Source organism: Anomaloglossus baeobatrachus, chromosome 2, assembly GCF_048569485.1.
Source record: "Anomaloglossus baeobatrachus isolate aAnoBae1 chromosome 2, aAnoBae1.hap1, whole genome shotgun sequence".
Classification (NCBI taxonomy): Eukaryota; Metazoa; Chordata; class Amphibia; order Anura; family Aromobatidae; genus Anomaloglossus; species Anomaloglossus baeobatrachus.
In genome coordinates, this window is record NC_134354.1 from 467522007 (window position 1) to 467540201 (window position 18195).

The 18195-nt window shown below is 39.3% G+C and overlaps 1 protein-coding gene across 5 annotated transcripts in view; it reads right to left on the bottom strand.

The window, feature by feature from the left end:
• AUTS2 (activator of transcription and developmental regulator AUTS2) overlaps positions 1–18195 on the bottom strand; it is a 1876064-nt gene that overhangs the window by 1469390 nt on the left and 388479 nt on the right. For all 5 annotated transcript variants that reach the window (XM_075336342.1, XM_075336339.1, XM_075336340.1 and 2 more), the window contains exon 2: positions 1109–1336. In XM_075336342.1, coding sequence (XP_075192457.1) covers positions 1109–1336 — 228 coding nt within the window. The remainder of the gene's footprint in view (positions 1–1108; positions 1337–18195) is intronic.

The following is an 18195-nucleotide window of genomic DNA, read 5'->3' on the forward strand; positions in this document are numbered from 1 at the left end:
GCATGCACAATTTGAAGAGGACCGTGACTGAAACTATACTAAACACCACTCCGACAGCTGAAAGAGAAGGTTTGTGATGCATTCCCCTAATGATAAAGTGTTTTTTTTTTCAGATAAATACTGGGAACTTTTGTTTGAGACATTATCTTAGTGATGCACATAGCATCACTAACAAGACATTGGGGCAGTTAAAAATAGAAAATGAAAAAAATTACACGATTGTTTCCCTTTAAATATTTGCTTTGCTTATTTGAGTTTTGAGAATATCCTCCCACTCATTCTTCACCTTTTTTTGTCTTTCTCCCTTTTGTGTGTCTATACGTGTATACAGATATCCACGTATCCGATGAGCTTATACTAATTAAGTTCATCAACTGTTTTATTTTCCCTTAGTTTGACAACAAAATATATTCTAAAGTAGTTTAGAGTTTATAACATCATAGAAACTTCATAATGTCCTCTTCTTATATTGTGACAAGCTGTCCATACTTCATTGGATACCTCTATTATCTGATCTCTATTTGTCTTTATTTTATAAACCTTAAATAAGAATCCAGAAAAAATAAAGAAACATAGTATACAAAAATGCCATATCATTAGCCTGCAGCAAAAATCAGAGCAGTTAACTTCAACATATGATAAATTGTGTAATGTAAAGCCAACAATGAAAAAACTATGGCAGATTTAGAGTATTTCACACTCCAGTAGCCCTTAGGCACTATAAGCCAAAGAAATGATTTAGGAAATGAGCCCCTGACGCGCAGAGCTTACATAAGTGTCTTAAAGTTAATAGTGTCATTCATGCAGGGAACAAGTGACCTCACCAGTAAGTAAGTAATACTGCCTAAATTGATAGACTTAGTAGAACAGGATATCAGGGGGCAACTACATAGCGATACAGCATGTGATATAGACAGCCGTGTCTCGGTAAGCGGCTAATAAAGCTGCACTCAGCTAATCATGAAAGGCCCTTTGTTGCCTCAGGTGAATAAACCAGGTCACCGGGTGGTGTTAGCGACATGTAGTTCAGATATAAACAGCTCAAATAAGACAAGTTCTTTCTGGGAAATAAAAGCCATAGAGTATTTAAAGACAAATCACAACCTACCTGCTTCTGTCTCTTCTGAAACCTTTTCTTTCCAAACTGCTGTTGGCAAAGGTTGCGATCATTTTCCCTATCTGAGCCGTAATTGTGGCTGTATTTGTTGTTCTTTTGTGGCTTATTGTTCTTTTGAGGTTTAAAAGGCAGTCCATTGCTTATAATGTCCCGCTTCTTTTTACTGAGAGGAGACTGCTGCTTGGCTTCGCGCTCATCAGGCATCAAGGTTCCATCTTTCTGCAGGAGAAAATGTAATAGGAAGGTGAGATTTGCTATGAAATGCGTACAAAACAGGTACATTCCTGAAAAAAATAACTTTGTGGAATATTAATCAGATTACTACTTTACATAAGCCTTCCACATTTGGGGTTGGAAATTTTAGAGCCACAAGAATTATCTAAAAAGGGCATATCAGAACTGTGACTCTGAAAGTTCCAACCTCAAACATGGAAGGTTTAATATTTAGTTTCCTGTATGTAAACATTGTTACAGTATATCATATATAAATATGATATAAGTTTTAGTGCAAATTAAAGAGCTAAACAAACATCATTCTTGTTTCTTTCACACTTCTAAATTCACATCTTCTCTGCCTGAGTGAAACCATAATGTCGACTCACCATTGAGAATCATGCAGATGCAAAATGAATATCCATATAAATGCTAGCTTGAAGAGTCATTATAAATGACAATAGTGGAAGTAAGAATGTATACACCAATCAGAATGGGGAGCTGGATTCACCATCAGAACACAGCTTTACTGGGTACATACATAGAATTCAAAACATGTTCGAAGAGACCAATGTGTATGATACATGGTAAACATGAGCCTTGTAGTAGACTCTGGATTGGGCTCCTAAAGCTTCAAGCTACATCTTTGACCCACCCAATTTCCCTTTGGCAAGACTTTATAATATGACTACAAGTATTGTCAAGAGGACAACAGAGGATCGTGATGCAGCTCAAGTTAGTAAACGATCTGTATATAAATAAAAAGTTGTAAAAAGTAGCAATAATGGTTTTTCACATCGCTGTTGTGCAGTAAAGAGGAATCAAATCATATTAATAAAATTTTTGCAATCTTCAAAATGTAAAAAAAGTCAATATTTATGGGTTATTCCCAAAAAACAAGTTATCCCCTATCCTTAGGGGTACTTTGCACGCTGCGACATCGCTACTACGATATTGTCGGGGTCAAATCGAAAGTGATGCACATCCGGCGCCAGTAACGACGTCGCAACGTGTAAAGCCTAGATGCGCCGATAAACGATCACATAAGTGTCGAAAATCGGTGATCTGTGTAGCGTCGGTCATTTTCATAATGTCGCACCAATAGGATATATAATGTTGTTCCTCGTTCCTGTGGCAGCACACATCGCTGTGTGTGAAGCCGCAGGAGTGAGGAACATCTCCTTACCTGCCTCCACCGGCTATACGGAAGGAAGGAGGTGGGCAGGATGTTTACGTCCCGCTCATCTCCGCCCCTCCGCTTCTATTGGCCGCCTGCCGTGTGACGTCGCTGTGACGTCGCATGACCCGCCCCCTTAGGAAGGAGGCGGGTCGCCGGCCAGAGCGACATTGTACGGCATGTAAGTGCGTGTGAAGCTGCCGTAGCGATAATGTTCGCTATGGCAGCTATGACAAGATATCGCATGTGCAACGGGGACGGGTACTATCGCGCTCGGCATCGCTAGCCGATGCTAGCGATGTCGAAATGTACAAAGTACCCCTTAGAATAGAGTTTACTAGCAGATTGACGGACAATCCAGCTACATCTTGTGATTGTTTGGGGTTCAAGTGGTTGGACCTCTCACGATCAACAAGTTGTCCCCTACCTTGTAATTTTTTTCTTCTTTTAATAATCCTTTAAATATTTCAAATATTTTTGCCCTTGATTAAGGGTAATTTTAAAATGTATCTGTTATTGCACCAGTTCTCTCTTAACACTAGAAGTCCAAGAGAGGGGTCATTTAACATTTCTACCTTTGAAACCCAGAGACGGGTCGAATGACCTGAAAGATGTAAGCTAACATCCTATAATCACCGTTTTTTGATCTGTAATTAAGGCCATTACTGTCGCACCACAGGAGGTTGTTGTTTTCTATTGAGTTTACCCATTTAGTTTCTAGTGTTTCTAGTTAGTTCTATTCAGTTTATCATCAGTCATTTGACCCTCTTTCGGGACTTCAGGGGGGAGCTCGAAATTTCTGGGACTTCTAGTGTTAAGTGTATAAATTTTTATATATATATATATATATATATCATATACTAAACTAGCGTAATACTTATATATTTTCATATACTACATCCATTTTATTCCTTTAAAGTTAAAAAAGAATGACATAAAATAAAAACGTTAGCTGCTAAATGTTTAAAAGCCAGGAATTGCTGAAACTGGTTTCCACACATTTTACAAACTTTACTCTCTAGGGTTCTTCAGTGTCAAACCCTCTTTACGCTGACATTCCAGATAGCATTGTACACTAAACAATAACATGCTGATATACCACATAGACCTTGGCCTTCAAAATCAAACAGCTAAAGTGCTTAGAGCATAAATGGCTGAATGCATTAGACACTCTAGTTCCGGGCAGAAAGCAGATTTAGGAACTAAACCTAGAGGCTTGAGAAACAGGAATTGAAATAGCTTGTCAGATCAGATCAGTGAGACTGGTGGTAACAAGTAATTTGGAGAGAGCTTTGACAACGAAATAGTTTTCAGAACTGATCCTCACATAGGGGAAAAGTGTTTCATTATTGCTCACACATCAATATTTAAAAATAAATTTCTTTTCATTAATCTACAGCAGGGGTCCCCAACCTGTGGCTCACTGGACCATGATGTGTGGCTCATGGCTGTGTTCCAGCTTGGTGCATTAGCACCAGGTCTAACAAATAGTTATGAAAAGAAGGTCTCCAGATGGTGACTTTTGTGCTTAGCCCCGAACAGATGAGCAAATCTGGATGTACGTATACTAGCCATGTGAGTCGAGAGATAAATATGGTAAGCAGGAAATAGAATGATACTGGCACTGTATGTGATAGTGTGGTGGGAGGACTTGATGAAAAAATGGTGGATACTACTTTGGTGTAACTTCTATGGGGAAGTGTTGACTGTCATTATACAGGTATCTGAAAGTATTTTTTTTCTCTAAGGGCTGAATGTGGCTCTAACGGTAAAAAAAGGTTAGGGGTCATTAATCTACAATGACCGCAAGACTAATAAATGTCTATTATAAGAACACATATAAAAATGAAAAACAGAACACATAATTACTATATGTAAAGGTTCGTACAAAACACTATCATAAAAAGATAAGCATTCATATTTAGGGTACTTGTACATCTGGAATGGTGTCAAACAATGTTGATTGAGTCAACAGCTATCAGTTCTGACTTTCCGAAACACTTACACCCTCACCTATGGTGGATGTGGGGAGAGGGGAGTTAGTAGTAGCTGGATAACTAAACTGCTCTAACTGCCCTTAAAACAAAAAAAATGCATATTAAAATTAAAAATAACCGAACCTTATTTTCCCCAACATTATCTGTCAACAGAAAGTAAGAGCCCCCATATGCATAACAGATTTGGCTGACCATTCTCTAATGTATGTGGAGGCCTTTAGTTTCTCTCTGGATGGCATGTGATTTTTAATTTCTAAAGTTAAATAAATATACACAATTGTAAGGTGGAACGAAATGTATTGCTTATTTTAATCTTTTGTAAGAAAGCATAAACTGAAAATTGGGGCGTGCAATATTATTCGGCCCCTATACTTTCAGTGCAGCAAACTCACTCCAGAAGTTAATTGAGGATCTCTGAATGATCCTAAATAAGTGATGATGATAAATATAAGCCACCTGTGTATAATCACGTCTCCGTATAAATACATCAGCTCTGTGATAGTGTCAGTGTTCTGTTTAAAGCACAGAGAGCATCATGAAGACCAAGGAACACAACAGGCAGGTCTGTGATACTGTTGTGGAGAAGTTTAAAGCCGGGTTTGGTTACAAAAAGATTTCCACAACTTTAAACATCCCAAGAAGCACTGTGCAAGCAATCATATTGAAATGGAAGGAGTATCATACCACTGCAAATCTACCAAGACCCGGCCGTCCCTCAAAAATTTCATCTCAACCAAGGAGAAGACTGATCAGAAATGTAGCCAAGAGGCCCACGATCACTCTGGATGAGCTGCAGGGATCTACAGCTGAGGTGGGAGAGTCTGTCCATAGGACAACAATCAGTCGTACACTGAACAAATCTGGCCTTTATGGAAGAGTGGCAAGTAGTAAGACATTTCTCAAAGATATCCATAAAAAGTGTCATTTAAAGTTTGCCACAAGCCTCCTGGGAGACACACCAAACATGTGGAAGAAGGTGGAATTACACAGGGCCCAAGGTGATCACTACCTGTGGAAGGCTGCAGTCCGATGAGAGTAGTAGTTAGGCAGGGTTGAACCGGGAAATGCAAAACAGGGACAGAATCGGCAGGCAAGCACGTAATCAGAAAACAAAGCAGATGTCAAATCCGGATCGGGCAGCGAGTTACATAAACAGCAGGCAGGAGGGTAGTCAGGAAACAAGCAGAAGTCAGAACACCAGAATCACTAAACAGAACAAGGCGGGACAGGAACCAGGAATACAGAACTATCTCTGGCAGTGGTCACCAGACAGGAGGGGAAATAAGAAGGGTGTAGTTTCTTCCCATTGGCTGTAGCTGAATGACAGTAACTTCAGCTGGAAGACACACCCCACCAACAGTCAGCCAGTGGTACTAAAGATCCCAAGGAAACCTAGCCCAGTGGATGAATTGAGCCTGCGCCCACCAGCGCTGCTGGCTTTGACTTCTCTTCCATCACCAGCACTATCCACGGCAGGAACACGGCGTCGCCTGGTGATCGAAGTAGAAGTCGCTGGAGCGGACGCTGATGGGGGCATAACAGCTGCGGTGCCATCTTTGTTAATGAACTAGCAGCTTGGTCACTATACTGGAGCCCAAGTTGGTTCTGGGAGATGCTGGTTACTCAGCTGTTCCATCTTCCAGGTAATTGCTCAGGTGTCTTTACTGAGCATGCTCCCACAAAACTCTTCCAGGTGTATTCCTTGGCTCTGTTGTGTTACCATAGTTTGTGTGTCTGCTAGTATTCCGATCTTGGTATTCTGACCCTGGACTGTTATTGGACTTCCCCCTGCCCACTCCCTATTCCTGTTGTGCCTTCCTGTCTTGGAGCCTGGACCGTTATCTGACTACATCTTTGCTTACTCCCTTTTACTACTACATGCTCTTCTGGTATTGTGACCTTCGGATTGTGCCCTGACTACGTCTCTGTTTACCCTTTATGATTATACGTGACCTCCTGTTACCAGACCCCGGCTTTCCTGACTACCCTTCTGTTCATGAGACCCCATAAGATAGTGACAAGCGTTACAGTCAGGCATAGTGTAAGGTTACCTCTGCCATACTATATGAAACTATCTGAAACAAGATTAATTTACATGAACTTTTCCTCCCTAGGGGGAGGAAAAAACAAAAACGCAAAAAAAATGAAAAGTCGCCAGTCCTTAAGGGGTTAATATTCTATAGTACTCTACAGTGCGAATTAACACTTCCGTTCAGTGACTGTAATGCATTTATAAATTAGTGCCATGCTGACAATAATTAGCATAGTCATAATAACATATAATAAAGAAATATTTAGACAGTAGTGGGAGCAGAATGGTGGAGACCCCCAAGTAGTAGAGAACCTGAAGCAACATTTTAGGCTGAGGCCACATGGGGATTTCTGTGAGTCCTCACATGACACTTGGCATACGCTCACTGCACAGTGGGAACCAAGTGTCATGCAACTGTGGTCCAATTGTGCGATCAGACCACAGCTAAGGAGGGGATGGCTGGCGCTGCAGAGGGGAGGGATTTATCCCCTCCGTTACCGGATGATGCAAGAATCACACTGCTCTCATGTTACACCAGTGTAATGCAAGAGCAATGCGATGTTTCTCTTGTCCCATAAACTTGTATGGGTGCGAGTGGAAAAAGATTGCACTCCACTCGCAGCATGCTGCAACTGTTTTCTCGGTCCGATTAGGGCTGAGAAAAGAACCACTCATAAGAGCTGGCCCATAGAGTAATATTGGTACAAGTGGAATGCGATTATTTTATTGCATTTCACTCACTCTGTATTACTCGCCGTGTGCTTACCCTTATGGAGTCATTTTGTTCCACTAGCCACTACCAAACATACAGACATGCGTCACTGTTCTAAAATAGAGCAAGAAACATTTAGTCGTCATCAATTTTCTAATTTTTTTGTGTCACCAGAAATATTACCGATGACCAAGATAATTAATCTCATTAAACAAACCCAGTTTGCAAAGCCATCAGTATCATAGAGAGTGGAATTGCCTGTTTACCGCTAGACTCACATATAAATAGTCTTGGCTTTTGAGTGCACTATCTGTACATGTCGTAAATAATTAAATGTTGACGTCTTGGTTGATTCACATATTCTCTATTGTGCTGCGATGCGCATGTAATCTGTTTTCCTTTTAAAGCTCTAAATAAGCTCATGTGCACAAGGATACTTAATGTTTTGTTCTCTCAGAGTGAAGCATCGAGCTGTCTAGAGGGCTACGGTTAATGGTTACATTTATTTAACAGCATGTACTCATTCCAAAAGTAAAATCAATAAGGACATGATAAGGGAACAATAAGAGGATTGCAGACAAGATTTATCACAAAATTACACAGAATTAAATCTACCCTAATACCATCTGAAACACTGTCAATATTGCTTCAGTTTTGTTTTTACAACAGTAGTCTACAAGAACATAGGATGCTGATAAAGATCAAAAGGCAATAGAATTGTCAGATGGAGAAGAAATCAGATTATTTTTCTCATTCCTTATGTTTATATTAGGTTGTTAAAATAGTAATAGTAATGTGATAGAAAACATGAAAAAATGTAAAGCAGAGTGCCGTTGAGAATCCAATGGCCAAACTGAAAGTCATTTTAGGTTCCCATTCTGATACTGTTTAATTATTTTTAAATTCTTTATAGCACTCAGCCTTCTGTTTCATAATATGCTCCTACTGTGACCACATGAAATGTGGCTTTTGGCTGTTGGCAGTCACCACTGAATGCTAATCAAACTGTATAATAGTTTATTATTGAATAAAATGAATAAATAGTATGCAGTAGGCTCCCCCTAGTGGTGGTTCCAGGATTTTAGAATGTTATTCCTTATCTTTTGAAGAAATTTGTAGCTGTTGAGGCAATTTGCATATTTAATTTTCCAACTGAGTTTTGAATGACTTAAAAGCTTACTTACACTTGCATCTCAAGAGGTTTATAAGCCACAAAGAGAAACTTTACTCTTTAGATCCCAGTCAGAAACTTCTCTTACTGTCAAAACAGATCTCATGTGTAATGCATCGATTTTGGGAATCTAACCAGTGACCTCTTGCTACATAGTTGTTTTCACTTTGGTGAGCCACAGCCTGTTTTGGTCTCTGTCCAACTGCTAATGGTTCTTTTGTCTGTTCTTGGCTTTCTTCAGCATGCTTTAATTTTAGGTGTCTCTACTTCCCTATTTATTTCTCTCCTGTTGTACCTTGGGAGGGCCTTTTTATACTCACCTTGAACTGGCATTCTTTCATAGCTATATTTCCATATGGATAGGTGCTTTGAGTTCCAGCTCTTCAGTTAGGGGTTTATCCTGCATGTTAAATGGCAGCATTTTTCATGCAAGAAAATTTGTGAGTGAGTCCCCCCAGTCACCCAAACTATGAGAAAAGGGAATCACTCATAGATTCTCTGCAGAGAAAACAACTGGAATTTAACATGCAGACTACCACCATGCTTTGGCTTTTATCCTAAGTCAAATTTGGCTACCAGTCTGCTATCTAGTTATAAGATCCCAATCTCCTGTCCCATTATCCCTGTGTGTGACACCTGTACTTGCCTTCCCATACCTATCAGTCCCTCCCTTGCTCACCATGTTTGTCAGTACCAACGTACCTGTTTTCCAGTCATGCTGACTGTACTTGCCTTCACCTGTGTCCATACCTGAGTCCGTCACCTGTCCCGGGGGTCAGCTGCCACAGTCCCGGTCACAGACCTGGAAGTGGTACCTGGTGTCCACCTCGCGGTAGGCACTTAGTTAAGCCCCTCTTATAAAGGGTAAGCCTGGGTCACCCCTGTGGTCCATTAGGTCTACTATTCCCGCTCACTGCCTCTACACTGGCCATGAGCGTTACAGTGTGGCATGACAATTCAAGTCTTCTTCCTCTGAAGAGGCAGTTATGAGCTTCTGTATAGCATTTTGATTGTTCTGTGTAAGTGTAGATATTCACTAGCTGCATAATATAGACAGGTATTCAATTGGCAAGTTTAATTGAAAAGGCAATTGCTCATATCTGGACCTTACTAATCATTTCTAGGTTTGCATTGTGGTCACTGTTATCAGCGTAATTCTTCTTCTTCTTCTTACTATTATTATTATTATTATTATTATTATTAATAATGAACATTATGATTAATACATATTTATTATAATCAAATAGAGTATGTAATAAAATGAAATACACAATGTAAAATATTCAGAATATAGGTGGAAAAAAGAGTACAAAATGTTAGAAATTGTCAGGGAACAGTGTGTGCAGTCTAAATTTAGCATAAAGTTAAACCTAATTTTGATATATTATGGTACAACATAGCTGAAAGAACTACCTTAATATAATTAGTTAATACACAGTAAAACATTGTGCTACATTACAAACTCAACCTTATACACTTGTGAGGCTCGTAACAAATAAAGAACAGCACAAAAACTATATAAAACTCATACACCAAGTATGAGAAAATTTATAAATATAAGTAATTTTTATTCAAAATGCAAAATATGACTATTAGTCATAAAGGATCATTGAATTTGTCCTAAGTGTAGTGTATACTGAAGCTTGACCTCACTGCCGATCAGTGCCTATTGCTTCTCTATGTAAGCTGCCTTTCTGTTGCACTGGTTCTGTGACCCAACTCCATGAGCTAATATAAGTGTCCTGGAATAGTTATCTTTCCCAGCTTATTTCAGCCTGACATACAAACCTTTTTTATAGATAGGTGACTTTAACAATCCAGTTTATTTTTTATGCTTTGTGCACCTGAGGGTATAAGACACATTTTATCCATCACACAGATAATCTCAGCTTACTGTTACTTGCTCTAGGGGAAGAAAAGGCTTAAAAAAAATCCATGCTACAAGACTATCAAATGTATTTGAAATTCCTTTGGTTTCTTCTATTTACATTGTATCAATTCTAAACATGGCATCCACATGGCATAAATGGAATCAACATTTCCCTGTAAATAGATGCCCTCTACGTTCTGTTGTCTTTGATCTAAATCCAATATGGCATCTGTTTTGTCTAGAGAGCGTGCAATGGGTTAGAAATGATCAGTTGCACTGGCCAAGGATAAGAGGTTTACAATGCCCTGTTGAATAGCACTTACACTTTTAGTCTTGATAGGGTAGTGCCAAGCATAAAGGCACGACTTGTGACATGTGTGCGGGGGCATAAAACTATTAAGTGCTTATGACATGAACATGAGAATGGCAGATGGAGAAGTTTGGTATTAAACTGATGCTTGTGATTGAAGGTTATATACTGCTGTGGGCATCCACCAGGGGGACTTTCATTCTTTCTATTTCTTTGTACCATGCCACATGTTGTAAATAAGCCAAATTTTATGTTTGGAATATGTCAGTTGTTTCCTATTGGGTATTCTTTGCATTATGCAAAATTCAATGATCCATTTTAAAGGGATATTCATACTTTTAAGAAAGTTTGTATATGTGCCAAGGTTCATAAAAGTAAATAAATTGCTTATGCAATTCTCAGCTTCTGTCCCTATGATAGCACTTCCTACTAAATATCTTACAGAAAGAAGTTAAAAGACAGGAGCTCAAAAATATGGTGTTATCGGATACTACCAGGAAGGGGTGATCAAATGGGGAGGCTCACCTTGTATGTGTGAGTCACAACTAAATATAGACGTTTGTAAGTAATGGCTGCTGTGGCCTCACATGGAATACAGGATAACCGTTAGCTAGATAGGGATGATTGCCATGCTGCCATAGGGAGGAGACAGTCAATAGGTCATCAAAGTGATATATTTCAACACGTGGCAGAAAGAACCCCTCTCCTTCTTCAGGGAAAATCACAATTTTCAACACGTTTCATTGAAAACCCTCTCCTGTTTTAGGAAAAATCACATCACATGATCTGTCCTGAAGAAGGAGAGAGGTTTACTCTGAAATGCGTTAAAATAAATCACTTTGATGACCTATTGACTATCTCCTCCCTATGGGAGCATAGCAATCATCCCTATCTAGCTAATGGTTATCCTACTACATATCTTAATGAGATTCAATCACTGGCGATGGGGTCACTCCATTCCCATTGACAGGATGTTTAGGTAGAATGATATTCCAGATGTATAAAAAAGTGAGCAATGACAATGCTATAAAATGACAATGCAACGTGTTTCAGCTTAAGAAAAGCCTTCTTCAGGCATTTATATAATCTGAAAAAGGCTTTTTAATCGAAACGCATTTCATTTTCATTTTATAGCATTGTTATTTCAAAATCTTCTTAAAACTTATTTTTGATATGTGATAATATGATTCTACCTAAATATGATGTCATTGGGGGAGTGACGCTATCACGGGTGATTGAAGTTAATTTCCTCTCTGTTTGGATCCCACTGAAGGATTTTCACTACAGCGCACCAGACCAGCTGCCACCTGTCCGATCAGCGCTAGGAATGGCTTTATAAGGTTCAAATTCTAATGCATTTATGTGAGTGCACGATCATTCACTTAGTATATCTACCGCTCAACTGCTATGTTCAGAGAGCGCCTTGGGAGAGGGATTTCCTTGGGAGATATCCAGTATTATTACTACATTACTTAGTGTTATCATAAGATTTGTGGACATGAATTAAACAATAGCCAGATTTTGACTGTGGTAAGGAAATTCCTGACTAATTGCTATAACATAGTTACATAGTTGCATAGACTTAAAAAAGATCTAGATCCATCTAGTTCAACCTTCCTCCACCAGTTGTACATTTTGTATCTTTTCTGCACTTCCCTTGCACTATTATATTGGATAAATCTTCTTAGACCAGTATACGTTTTGAAATGCTCTTGTGAATAATGTTTACTTTATATATAACATATAGAAAATAAACTCAATTATGACAATAGCATTTTAGAGTTTAGTATATGTTTAATCAACCTTTTCCATATACATATTTCTTAGTACATATTGTTGTCTGATCTGAAAAACTGCTTTTTGTAATCGCTAGTGGAAGTTTCTATGCGGCCAAACATTTCCTGTTAGGGTGCATGAAAGGAGATTATCTAATATTCTTTCATTTCTTTGTGTTCCCTCTCCACAGCTATTATTGAATGTGGATTTCATATACATATTTTCAGCCACTCATGTATAGGAGTCAGATAATGGATGGATATAACAAAAGAAACAACAGAGTATGTGTTTAAAAATATTTAATTTGAGGCATTTGACTCTAATCGACTTCACCTTTGGTTGAAATGAAAATACAATAGTATAACATATTCATGGATCAACATAATAGATTACTTAGTGAAAGAGACACAAATCTCTAGATACCAGAGAGTCTCATTGTCAACAGAGCCACACATAACCTAGAAATGAATGCCTTTTATTACCGAACTAAAGATTAAGTATCTGTCACTCTGAGACATTTCCCATAAAGTGAAAAGCCACCAGAACATCATTATTGAAGATGTTAGATGGCATTGACATAATTTAAAATCTGAAGCTAATTCACATGCACAATGCAATGCACATATAAATGACTATTTCACATGTTCATTATTAGGGTTCTACACCAGAAGTGCAAATCACATCAACAAATGTCTGATTATTACAGTATTTCCATTATATTTGCCGTCCGGTACTGAACCCTGTCTCCTGCTTTTATACAGTATTACAAATATACACTCTGTCTTCATGTGAGTTGTGGTAATAGAGACAATCCTAAGAAACCAAGAAACCGCCTCTTAATCCATATCTCTGTGAGCAGGCTAAGGATACAGAACCATCTCTTAATACCCCTATACTGATTAGATGAAAGTCGTCCAGAGCTGCCAATTGTGATGGTTACAGCCAACCATTCAATGGGGTGGGGGGTCTCCTTGCTCTCCTCTGACAGATGATATAAGGAATAGAAGGATCGAGCAAGTGGAATATGAAGGCCACATTCTTTTGTCATCTGGGGATGTAAGAGGTGTCAGGCAGCAGCTCTCTCATCTCTCTTTATTGAAGGCACATGAACAGTTGGCCAAAACCTATCTCACGTGAATGACCAGCTACAAATTTATCTCAGTGGGCTAGCCTACGCCAAATTTGTCAGTAATGCATCACCTATCTGTTGGCCTGTTCAAAACAATGGGACTAACCAATGTGTTCTAAAAATTCTTCAGATCTTTTACCGTTGCCACCCTAAGAATATTCTTCTGGAATATTACAGCAACATCGGGACTGAAGAAACTAAGATGAAGATGTTAAATAGCCCAAGTTGTAGAGCATCATCTCTGCTCAGTCTATTAAACACGTATATTAGCAATAGTAAATGATGGTCATATTGCTAGTATGCAATGGTCAAAATAATGCCTCCAGTGTCTATGACATCTGTAAATGCATTTTTACTTTTAAAATCAATCTTATGCATTCAAGTCCATATAAAACTGATTGCTGAGTACCTGTGTAAGAACACCAAAATCAGAACAAACCTCTTAAAATAATAATCTTTATTAATTTACTTAAAATGTATCAAGGTACCAAACCATGTAAACATATAAGACATGGACAGACTAAAATTGGATTGGTGTAGGTGTACGTGAACACACATAGACCCTAACAGTGGAAGGTAAGGAAAATGGGTACAGACTAGGTCTCAGTTTAATCAGAAGGACTGGGTAGCTTAGCCTAACTAAATGCACTCTACCTCCCCCTTCCTGACAACAGAGGGCACCTTAATTTTTTGGATATCCCATACTCAATGGTGGCTGACCGCAAATGGCTTTTAACTCAACGAATCAAGGTTTCCACCACCACTATCAGCAAGTGCCTAAAATGTGATTATACACAAAACATACGTAACAGACAAAGAACATACAAGGTCAATGAACCGTTTAGACTGTCGGACACGGTCCTTATTAAATACAGTATAGCCAGCCTTGCTGCCACCTATTAATATAGATGGATAATTTAAATAGTATATACATTCTCCATTCTTAAAAAGACAGTCATAAATAGGCTCCTGAGGAATTGGGAATGAAACGTGAATCGGGGCGTGGGTCTCACCTCTCAGACACCTTTCATCTCTTTATCTAAGGGTCAGTATCACAACATTTGTAATACATAATAGTATATATAAGATTCACTACAATATTCGTGAGAATTGTTATATACTATCAACAGGGAACACTTATTGTTGTTTATGTGACTCATAGCAAGTGTTTATATTCTGTATTTATCTGCTTTAGGATTATTTGAAGTATATGTAATGTAGTAGCATCTGTATTTATATGCTCTGCAATCTATGCAATGCCTAGTAATCTATATTAGACCTACTGTAGCACTGATTATTATCATCATATACTATCAATAGGGAGCACATAAAGTGCCTACAAGTAGTATTCAACCCACTGCAGATTTAGCAGGTTTACACATTCGGAATTAACTTGGCATTGTGACATTTGGACTGTAGATCAGCCTGGAAGTGTGAAATGCACTGCAGCAAAAAAGAATGTTATTTCTTTTTTTTTTTTTTTTTTAAATTGTGAAACGTTTATTCAGAGGGTCATTTATTATTCAACCCCTCACACCACCAGAATTCTGTTTGGTTCCCCTAAAGTATTAAGAAGTATTTCAGGCACAAAGAACAATGAGCTTCACATGTTTGGATTAATTATCTCTTTTTCCAGCCTTTTCTGACTAATTAAGACCCTCCCCAAACTTGTGAACAGCACTCATACTTGATCAACATGGGAAAGACAAAGGAGCATTCCAAGGCCATCAGAGACAAGATCGTGGAGGGTCACAAGACTGGCAAGGGGTACAAAACCCTTTCCAAGGAGTTGGGCCTACCTGTCTCCACTGTTGGGAGCATCATCCGGAAGTGGAAGGCTTATGGAACTACTGTTAGCCTTCCACGGCCTGGACAGCCTTTGAAAGTTTCCACCCGTGCCGAGGCCAGGCTTGTCCGAAGAGTCAAGGCTAACCCAAGGACAACAAGGAAGGAGCTCCGGGAAGATGTCATGGCAGTGGGGATATTAGTTTCAGTCAATACCATAAGTAACGTACTCTGCCTCAATGGTCTCCGTTCCAGACGAGCCCGTAAGGTACCTTTACTTTCAAAGCGTCAGGTCAAGGCTCATCTACAGTTTGCTCATGATCACTTGGAGGACTCTGAGACAGACTGGTTCAAGGTTCTCTGGTCTGATGAGACCAAGATCGAGATCTTTGGTGCCAACCACACATGTGACGTTTGGAGACTGGATGGCACTGCATACGACCCCAAGAATACCATCCCTACAGTCAAGCATGGTGGTGGCAGCATCATGCTGTGGGGCTGTTTCTCAGCCAAGGGGCCTGGCCATCTGGTCTGCATCCATGGGAAGATGGATAGCACGGCCTACCTGGAGATTTTGGCCAAGAACCTCCGCTCCTCCATCAAGGATCTTAAGATGGGTCGTCATTTCATCTTCCAACAAGACAACGACCCAAAGCACACAGCCAAGAAAACCAAGGCCTGGTTCAAGAGGGAAAAAATCAAGGTGTTGCAGTGGCCTAGTCAGTGTCGTGACCTTAACCAAATCGAAAACTTGTGGAAGGAGCTCAAGATTAAAGTCCACATGAGACACCCAAAGAACCTAGATAACTTGGAGAAGATCTGCATGGAGGAGTGGGCCAAGATAACTCCAGAGACCTGTGCCGGCCTGATCAGGTCTTATAAAAGACGATTATTAGCTGTAATTGCAAACAAAGGTTATTCCACAAAATATTAAACCTAGGGGTTGAATAATAATTGACCCACACTTTTATGTTGAAAATTTATTAAAATTTAACTGAGCAACATAACTTGTTGGTTTGTAAGATTTATGCATCTGTTAATAAATCCTGCTCTTGTTTGAAGTTTGCAGGCTCTAACTTATTTGCATCTTATCAAACCTGCTAAATCTGCAGGGGGTTGAATACTACTTGTAGGCATTGTATACCTATCACATATATATAGCATTTATTATCGCTGTATATTATTAATTGGGATCACATATACTTATCATATACTTAAAGATTTTTCACTTTTTGCTATCATTGTATACTATCAATAGGAAGCATATACAGTTAGGTCCAGAAATATTTGGACAGTGACACAAGTTTTGTTATTTTAGCTGTTTACAAAAACATGTTCAGAAATACAATTATATATATAATATGGGCTGAAAGTGCACACTCCCAGCTGCAATATGAGAGTTTTCACATCCAAATCGGAGAAAGGGTTTAGGAATCATAGCTCTGTAATGCATAGCCTCCTCTTTTTCAAGGGACCAAAAGTAATTGGACAAGTGACTCTAAGGGCTGCAATTAACTCTGAAGGAGTCTTCCTCGTTAACCTGTAATCAATGAAGTAGTTAAAAGGAATGGGGTTGATTACAGGTGTGTGGTTTTGCATTTGGAAGCTGTTGCTGTGACCAGACAACATGCGGTCTAAGGAACTCTCAATTGAGGTGAAGCAGAACATCCTGAGGCTGAAAAAAAAGAAAAAATCCATCAGAGAGATAGCAGACATGCTTGGAGTAGCAAAATCAACAGTCGGGTACATTCTGAGAAAAAAGGAATTGACTGGTGAGCCTGGGAACTCAAAAAGGCCTGGGCGTCCACGGATGACAACAGTGGTGGATGATCGCCGCATACTTTCTTTGGTGAAGAAGAACCCGTTCACAACATCAACTGAAGTCCAGAACACTCTCAGTGAAGTAGGTGTATCTGTCTCTAAGTCAACAGTAAAGAGAAGACTCCATGAAAGTAAATACAAAGGGTTCACATCTAGATGCAAACCATTTATCAATTCCAAAAATAGACAGGCCAGAGTTAAATTTGCTGAAAAACACCTCATGAAGCCAGCTCAGTTCTGGAAAAGTATTCTATGGACAGATGAGACAAAGATCAACCTGTACCAGAATGATGGGAAGAAAAAAGTTTGGAGAAGATAGGGAACGGCACATGATCCAAGGCACACCACATCCTCTGTAAAACATGGTGGAGGCAACGTGATGGCATGGGCATGCATGGCTTTCAATGGCACTGGGTCACTTGTGTTTATTGATGACATAACAGCAGACAAGAGTAGCCGGATGAATTCTGAAGTGTACCGGGATATACTTTCAGCCCAGATTCAGCCAAATGCCGCAAAGTTGATCGGACGGCGCTTCATAGTACAGATGGATAATGACCCCAAGCATACAGCCAAAGCTACCCAGGAGTTCATGAGTGCAAAAAAGTGGAACATTCTGCAATGGCCAAGTCAATTACCAGATCTTAACCCAATTGAGAATGCATTTCACTTGCTCAAATCCAGACTTAAGACGGAAAGACCCACAAACAAGCAAGACCTGAAGGCTGCGGCTGTAAAGGCCTGGCAAAGCATTAAGAAGGAGGAAACCCAGCGTTTGGTGATGTCCATGGGTTCCAGACTAAAGGCAGTGATTGCCTCCAAAGGATTCGCAACAAAATATTGAAAATAAAAATATTTTGTTTGGGTTTGGTTTATTTATCCAATTACTTTTGACCTCCTAAAATGTGGAGTGTTTGTAAAGAAATGTGTACAATTCCTACAATGTCTATCAGATATTTTTGTTCAAACCTTCAAATTAAACGTTACAATCTGCACTTGAATTCTGTTGTAGAGGTTTCATTTCAAATCCAATGTGGTGGCATGCAGAGCCCAACTCGCGAAAATTGTGTCACTGTCCAAATATT